The sequence below is a fragment of the Phyllopteryx taeniolatus genome, chromosome 13 (genome assembly GCF_024500385.1).
Source record: "Phyllopteryx taeniolatus isolate TA_2022b chromosome 13, UOR_Ptae_1.2, whole genome shotgun sequence".
Lineage (NCBI taxonomy): Eukaryota > Metazoa > Chordata > Actinopteri > Syngnathiformes > Syngnathidae > Phyllopteryx > Phyllopteryx taeniolatus.
Genome location: NC_084514.1, coordinates 10,248,710 through 10,257,744, shown reverse-complemented (window position 1 = coordinate 10,257,744; position 9,035 = coordinate 10,248,710). Strand labels below are relative to the sequence as shown.

Here is a 9,035-nt window from a genome sequence, read left to right as displayed (position 1 = left end):
AATGCCAGTCACGTTTTCCTAGGTGACACTACAAAGATGATTGAAGCGTGCTTCTTCATCTTGACTGAAAAAGAAAAAGAAAACAAAAAACGATGGACTGCCACGCCCCCTCCTGGTAGCGGTGATGCCTGCAGTACACTCAATATTCTGTACCACGTGCAAACCAAACTTCAATCGTGATTATTTAATCTATATATCACGTGATTTGAGTTTTTTAAAATTGTTGTTCTGCATTGAACATAAGAAAATAAGATGATTAAGCCAAATCAGATGTTCGGCAAAGTACGGCCCGTGGGCCACATCCGGTCCGCCTTGTGCTTACATTATCGAGTGCTGTATATTCATTTAGCTGCTCTATAAAATTGGTAGTTAAAATTCAAATTCTTATTTTATCTTCGTAAATAATTTTATTTATTTATTGTAAATAATAACGAAACACCACATTAATAAAATAAACAATTTTACATATTAATATAACTTTTGGGGGGGTATTTTTAGATAATAATTGGTCTATTTATCAATTGAAAAAAAGTAAAAGAATATTTTACATATGATTAACCTTTTATTTTTATTTTTATTAAATAATTGCTTACTTTATCGTAAATAACAAACAAAACAGGAAAATAAGAATTTTTTTCATATACATAAATGTACAAAGATTGACTAAATAATTAATTGATTATAAACTAAAAACGTATACATAATTAAATTAGGAGTGAGAATGACTTATTCTATTAAAATAATGTATCATTCTACTATATAAAGCAACCAAAAATTATTATATTGTAATAGATAAGATACACTAAACAATTATGAATATACCAAAAAAACTATATGATTGAATAATTAATTATTAAAGCCTATTTTATGGACACATTTAATCTGTTTTTGTATTTTTTAAATCATTTACAAATGACCTGGGCCATCTTTTTGTTTGAAAAATCAAATGTAGTTTCTCGAAAATATCACCCGACGGTTTAAAAAAATAATAATAATAATAATACTTGACCAGCAGGGGGCAGCATATCTTTTGGGTGAAAAAAAACAAATCTCTGCTTATGATTTGCAAAAAGGGGATGGTGCATGACAACTCGCGGATGAATCACTGATTGGCTGAAAAGTTTGGGGAATGTCTTGAATTCTCCGCTATATAAAAAAACTAATCCTGATGTGAGAGGTTTTACTCTCCGCAAGACAGCGCCGGATTTGGGATTTCGCCCGGATAACTTGGAATAGCGGCGTTGGATTTGGACCACTTTTCCAACCCCCTTTTTTTTTTTTTGTCGCGCACCATGGCCAATTCTTGCGTGCAGCTGTGTGGCTTTCTGCTCAGCTGCCTGGGCTGGCTGGGCATCGCGATCGCCACGGCCACCAACGACTGGGTGGTCACGTGCAAGTACGCCCCGCACACCTGCAAGATGATGGAGCAGCTGGGCGTCAGGGGGCCGTGGGCCGAGTGCGTCCTTTTCACTGACCTCTACCAGTGCTCCACGTACTTGCAGATCCTCGACCTGCCCGGTAAAAATGAAAAAAATTGTAGTTTATATTTAGATTTTTTAGGATACTTTTTGTGATTATTTTAAGTTATATTATTATTTAATTGAATAAAATATTTGCAAATATGTAAAATATTTATATAATATGTAAATAAAATTAATGTGCAGTATATGAGCTCTAATGTTAATGTTTCATATGATTTAGCTTTTTTTTTCGCAAGTTGCTATGTTTGATTTATGTTGTATTATTTTTTTAAATCTACGTGGGTTTTTCGTCACATTTATGCGATATTATTTTTATAGTATTTTATCTGGCAAAATTATTCATAATTTAGTTCAATTTCTGTTTACATTTTTCATCCAGAGTGTAATTTCCCCTCATTATTGAGTTTTTTTTTTTCATCACTTTTTTAAAATTGGATATTTTTCCTTTTTAAAAAAAAACATACAACGTAGTTCTTTTCATTTTTTTTCTTTTATGATTTGGACTTATTTAGTATTTATATTTTTGAAGCTTTGTGCAGTCTACATTGATTTTATTTAGAAATTACACTTGTATTTTTATGCTTCCTATTTTATTATCTAGACATTTTTTTCTTCAATTGATATGTTTATGTATATTTTTATATTTATTAGATTTTGCAAAACAAAGTACATTAGTCATTTATAGTCCATAATATTTTTTCCAAATCTACACAATAGTACTTAGGGGGATTTTATTTAGTCATGTATTATTATTAATATTATATTGCTCTTTGAATACTATTCAATATTTCCTTGCTGAATTTTGCGCTTTTAGTTTCTTTATATCGACGTATTAGTTTTGCTCTTTAACTGCCCAATAGGTGCACTAACGTGAGTTTTCCTTGCGTTTGTGTTGCGCAGTCTACATCCAGACGACCCGTGCCCTGATGGTCACGGCCTCCATCCTGGGCCTGCCCGCTCTCGTCATGCTCCTCATGTCCATGCCCTGCATCCGCCTGGGCAACGAGGCTCAGGCCTCCAAGAACAAGCGCGCCGCCATCGGCGGCTTCGTCATGATCGTCGTCGGTGAGCACTTTTGCGACTTTGCGCCCAAAGTGTGCCAGAGGACGTCGACGCCTATTTCCTCCTCCAGGGCGGCGCCGCATTCAGCACTGCGCTAAACTATAGAACACAACGCGAAAGCTGTGTGCGCAAATTTTCCGAAAGTCCACAAACGCCATTTAAACAGCAGTTGAAAATTTCCAAAATAAACCATTGAAGCTAGTGTGAAAAAGCCCCAACATTAGCGACGCCTAATGAGAAAATAGCATGAAAACATGAAGCGTGATCCTGCGGTAACCTGCCATGGCATGGCATGCTTTTCCTAGATTGGCATACGCAAAGCCACGATTTGAACAGAGCCTCATTTCACTAATATTGATGAAATAACATCAGTTCAGGAAAATTCTGCCCCAAGAAATTGGCTTAGATTAACTTTCTTTGTTGCATCACGCCAGGACAGTCATTGAGTGTTTAGCACATCTGCCTCGCAGTGCTGAGGTTGTGGGTTCAAATCTGTGCCCTGTTCTCACTCTGCCTGGATGGGTGTTTATATCAGGGTGTCCAAACTGCGGTCCGGGGGGCATTTGTGGCCCTTGGACTGTTTTTTTAGCGGCCCGCAGCATTTACTAAAATTAGCATTTGACACGGCCTGTGCCATTGTTTTATTTAGTTGTTTTTTTTAAGGTGTGGGCAGTGTCAAATGTTGGTGTTGAAAAAGTCGACTACTACAACTACTACTCATTGGTTTTATATAGAGCTTTTATCGATAATTTAAGATGCGAAAATAAATTATTTACAAACAAAACGGTAACAGTTAGTGAAGGTAATTCAGTTTCAGAAGAAAATAGTGTGAATTGAAATTGTTTGCGTCACTTTCGTCTGCGTCATTGCACGACTCATGGAACATTTCACGTTAACGATGCTAACGATGTAAACATTCCTTCATTGGTAACACTCACTGGGTTACAAAAAAAAAATTATATGTAAATTGTTTTTTTTCAACTGATTTAGGAACATTTCGCATCATTAAATCCGAAAATGACATCTGTTTCTCTTGTTCAGATCAGTTGATTCATCAAATGTTGCAAACTTTGCTTACTTGGAAATTGACTAGTCGACGTTGAGAAAAATGAGTACCTGTAAATAGAATGTTTTGTCATTATTGTTCAAAATTCAGGGCATGAACATCCATTTATTGGAACCTCTAAAGCAAAACTACAGTATCTACACATGCAAACAAAAACATAGTTCAAAAAGTTGACCTGATTGAGCGAGCGCATCAAAATTCTCCAAATCAACAACAACAAAAATTCTTAGACAATAATTTTGTTCTCAACGAATTGCCTTATCACCTATAACAGGAAGCTGCGCGGTAACAGGTTTTAAAAAATCAATACCATATATCTATCCATCCATCCATTCTCCGAAGCGCTTCTCCTTTTCATCTGTCATCATGAAAAAGCTACTTCATTGGGGTTAACCCCAATGCTAAGCGCTAAATGCTAATCGCTGTTGCATTTTGCCGATGTTTGTGGCCCATCAGGACTGTGCGGGCTGGTGCCCACCGTGTGGTTCCCCATCGGCGTGCAGCCCAGGGAAGATCTGCTGTCGTTCGGCTTCTCGCTGTACGCCGGCTGGGTGGGCGTGGTCTTATCCCTTTTGGGCGGCGCCATCCTGACCTGCTGCTCCTCGCCGGCGTCGCCCCGCCCGTACCAGGACAACAACCACTTCTACTACTCCAAGTCGGGTGTGGACAACGTACCGGCAGCCGCCCCCGCGGCCAAAGCCGCCTCTTCCAACCACGCCAAGAGCGCCCACGTCTGATGGACCTTTGAGTTTCCTAAGATCCCAGGTTTTTTTCAGGGCGAGAGCCTTTGGACTTCCTCTCTGTGGACAAATTTTGATTAATCAACTAGAATGTTGAGAATTGTTGAGAGTCGCCAAGCCGAAACGTTCCCCCCCCCCCCCCCCCCCCAAAAAAAAATGCTAGTTACTACAACTGCAGCCCCTCTGAGAAAAATCCTCGGCCCCAGGCCACCCCCGAGTAAAATTGGTCTAGAAACGCCACTGTTTGGGGCCGAGGAACTATGTTGAAGTGAAAAACTTCATTTAGTCAATAGATATGTGTTTTGCTGCCATCTTGTGGCATCTATAATCAATTACAAACATTTTTGCATGGGTGCGAATTACTCCCCCCCCCCCCCCATAAAAACATATTTGCTATGATATTTGTGTATGGTATATATAGATGAACATATCCTTTTACTAACGCACAGTTTTACATTTTATTAGGTCAGCTCTCTCAAACGTCGAGTCAGTGTTCCAAGACCCTCTCTTTGTGGCTATTTATTGTTTGTATGCACTCTTGTTTGGATTTTCGATAATAAAACGATTTCACAAAGCAAATCTGAGCGGCTGTGTTTTTTTTTTTTTTTTTTTTTAATGTTTGCTTCCGCAGGAACGAGATGTTTTGTAGTGAATGTCTGGAAATGTTAGTCAGAGACCTTGACTTTGATAAGAAAACACACACATGTAACGATATAGTGTGTGTGTGTGTGTGTGTGTGTGGTGCGCATTATGTGACACAATGTATCCTGAGCAGTTTGTGCATTTGCTGACTCAGTGACCTCTCAGAATGCGAGATTTCGCATTCAACAACCGCAAAACTGTGAGGCAGATGCGTTAACCACTGCTGCTGCCTTAACATTAGTTCATAAATAAACCAAACAACTGTTAGATTTGTTTATAGTGAGCTTTTCTTTGTTACTGTTTAGTATGAATTTGTACAAAAGGTGCTAAATTACAGAAGCTTTTTTTTTTTTTTTTTTTTGGTGGCAGCAATAAACTTCCATACATAGTATTCAAATAATCAAAAAGCCAAACATAAATTGTTGAATGTTTTCTAATGAGCTTGTTTTTCATTAAAATTTAGTGAGATTCAGTCAAAAAAAAGAATAAATTAATAACACAAATTTAAAAAGGCTTTTGATATCGCCTGTGCTAATCAAACTCTAAATAAATGTGTTTATTTTGTATTTATTTAGTAGGATTCTATACAAAACGTGCTTCATAATTGTTTTTTTTTTTCTGAATGCATATGGACCAAAAGATAATCTCTACAATTTGTTAATCTTATTTTTTTTGTTTGTTTGTTTAGTAGGATTTTATACAAAATGTGCTTTGTAATTAGTAAAATATAAACAGTATACTTTTTCATGAGATCATATCACATACTTTTCAACCCCCCAAAAAATTTCCTTTTTACATTTTTTCATTTTATATGATTGGATGAAAAAAGTTATTTGTAGTTAATTAAACAAAATATATGTTGATGTCATCTTGTGCTTATCAGCCCCAAAATAAACTATAAAATGTATTTCTTCTTTTATTCATCAGCATGTTTTGCAAAATGTATACTTCATAAATTGTGATACAATGTACTCAGCTCCCAATAAAATCATTGGCTATTTATTCATAAGAATTTCTCACAAAATGTGCTTGATAATTAATATAATAAATACAGTGTATTTTCCCCTTGTGTTTTTCATCCCCCAAAATCAACTGGTCGTGTTACTGTTCATATTTTTGGGTATAATATTATTTTAAAAAAATAATAATAAAAAAGTGCTTTATAATAAATAAATAAAGGAATATGATATGTATAGGAATGTTGTGTCTCTTACGTAATATGAAGTATTGACGACCTTTTCACCCCATTTATGAAACGGTGTCTTGAGGTTTGGTCACTGTATATTGAATTAAAGCGACTTGTACGTAAAACGGGATTAGCGTCACGGTGGTAAACGTCAATAAAAGAGCGAGGCCGTAACTTGTTGCTTTTTCTTCTCTCTTTTGTATTGGCAATAAATAACTTTCGTTGTTGCACGAAAACAACAGCAGCACAACTCAGCAGAAGAAAAGTGCACCCGAGAGCAAGTTAACAATTTCCACACGCCCGCACACACACACGCACACACGCACACACACAAAATTACAAGAAATTAACAATACTATTCATTTAAAAAAAAACATTTTCCACAGTGTAGTACCCAAAACAACAGCAGAGAAAAGGAATACGGGATATTTATTTGTTACTGCGGGAAAAGCCAACAAACACACGAGCGCAGGAAGAACGTGGGGGGAGGGGGGGGGGGGGGATTATAGTTGGTTGCAGAATTGTATCAAATTATTCTTTGCACGTCTTCCTGCTTCTCAACTGTCTTTTATCTAGATTTTATATATATTTATGTGTATGTGTATATGTAGTGAGATGAATCATTCCACTGTTGTTCAAAATAGACTTTTATAGCGTATAGTCAGGCCTCGTTGTGATTAAAGTGGCACAAAAAAAGTGATCGTTTGGCGACCGGTTCGCTTGTGCGCCCGTGGAGAACCTGCACCTCGCGGGAAGTAGCTGTAGAAAAATACTTTAATAAAGTTTCAAAATGCTTAAGCGGGGCACGATGAACTCGTCGTAATCGACTTTGTCAGCGCAAACATGGCCGACGGGACATACGGGAAGCAGGAAGTGGGCGGAAGTGGGCGGGGCTGACAGTGTTTCTTATTGTTTATCATATTCTGACTTTGCATCCAATTTGAAACCCAGCTCTTCACATAGAATTTGTAAATTGCTCTTTTTAAAATTATTCTCGATGCTGAATTGTTAAAAAAACATTCAGTGTTCGTGGTTGACTTTTCGATTTGCCACTTTAGCAGGTCACTTTTTTTGTGTGCGTGGAATTCTCAAGCAGCGCATCAACACGTGTGGCCATCGGGACCTGGCGGAATAAATGGATAATACTTTGATGTTGCTGTTGTTACAACCGCATGCAGTACACCTGTGACAGTCTCATGCATGAATAGCATGCGTGATCTGCGCGCGCACACACACACACACACACACACACACACACGCGCGCGCGCGCACGCACACGATTTTTACATTCCAGCATCTCAGGCTCGGCGATGCCTGAATCTGTCGTGGTGATTTTGGCTGAGCTGCGAACGCCTTTAGCTGAGTTGGGAGGTGATTAAGGTACGCAGGTGGAGTGAACGTGAAGCGTCTCATTGTCCGTTTTCAGCACTCTATGAAATGGGAAGTCGGGGGGCCCATCGTGAGATGTGAGCGGAGGTAAGGCGGGGGTCGGCGTGGCATCCTTCGATTTAGTGCATTAGACAAATAAGGCTTCAGGGAACAGATGCAGCAAAGACGGGCGCATGGGGGGCGAGTTGCAGGGACCCCTATCGCCCCCCGCCCCAAATGTGAACACAAGGCCGAAAAACAAGCCGAATCTCCAACTTTGAGTTGGTACTGTACATGCTCCAAATTGATAAGCTTTAGCTTCGGCGATGCATCATTGAAGGTTGGATTACAACACTCGAACGTGCAAAGGTCGGGTGGGGTGGGGGGGGGGGGGGGAGTCCACATGTGCGCGGGTATTTCAAAAGAAACGTATCAAATAGCTACGAGCGCTCACAATGATTGTTTTTTTTTTTCAACATGAAGCAAAAAATGCCTTGTTGGTGCATTTGGAACCTTTGTGACCGCTCATTGCCACCGTAGTTCCTATTCATATATGTAGACACACAGTGCCATGCGATGGTGCCTTGAGATATGAGTTTAATTCCTTCCGTGGCCATGCTTGTAACTCAAAACAATCAAATCATCTTTCCCCACTGAAATGAACGGATGTCATTCATCCGTTCCAGCCCCTCCACCCCAAAAAAACCCCAAATGTGTGCTTTAAAGAGAGAAAAAAAACAGTATATAAAATTGTACTTTGTAAAAACATAAAGTAATGACGTCATTAAATAAAAAGTAAAGAAAGAGTTTTTGTCACGCGTTTCGCTTCAATTGAATGAACATTGTGCTGCTCCTTCTGGTGTGTGCACTGTCGCCAGTATAATAAAGAAGACATACGTTTATACTTGGCGATAGAGACGTCACAATTCAGCAGTAATATTTGTCATTCTGCGCAGAGGATAAAGAATATATGACCGCGAGTATTGTTATATTATCTGTCTACTGTCTTCAATCATTTGTGTTCAAATAGCCATTGCCTAAAGAGTTATAACAGTGCCACTTAATTGTTTCATTAGCCCGTCTATGTCGTTTCCCATTATGTGTTAGCATTAAGCTAGTGGACTTCAAGGCGAAAGGTTATGAATTGCTGACTAATTGTATCTGCCAAATTGTTGCTTGTCGTGAGGTGAGTTTGAGTTTAGTTTCAGCAAAGCGAAAAATCATCCGAACGACAGCTCGTATCGAGAAAAACGTATCGTAAGTCGAGTCACTCGTATCTCAAGGCACCACTGTAGATTTATATTTTTAGCTTAGGAGTGTTTTCATTACAATATTGACAGCAATTATGACTTTACGACTGCAGTAGGAGTTAAACGGCGGTAAGTAGTGGAAAGTTTTCAACTGGTCTAACCAATCCCCAGATTTAAACCCCACAGAGTTCGCAGTTTACCAATTAATGATGATACCTGAAGGGAGTAACTCCCCCAAAA

The 9,035-nt window shown here is 38.6% G+C and overlaps 1 protein-coding gene across 1 annotated transcript; it reads left to right on the top strand.

Moving 5' to 3' along the window:
- Nucleotides 1-1,175: 1,175 nt before the first annotated feature.
- On the top strand, nt 1,176-4,928 carry cldn11a (claudin 11a). Its single transcript, XM_061795969.1, has 3 exons — nt 1,176-1,518; nt 2,382-2,546; nt 4,066-4,928. Exons 1-3 carry the CDS (start codon nt 1,293-1,295, stop codon nt 4,344-4,346), a joined length of 672 nt encoding a protein of 223 aa, XP_061651953.1. The 5' UTR covers nt 1,176-1,292; the 3' UTR covers nt 4,347-4,928.
- Nucleotides 4,929-9,035: the final 4,107 nt, after the last annotated feature.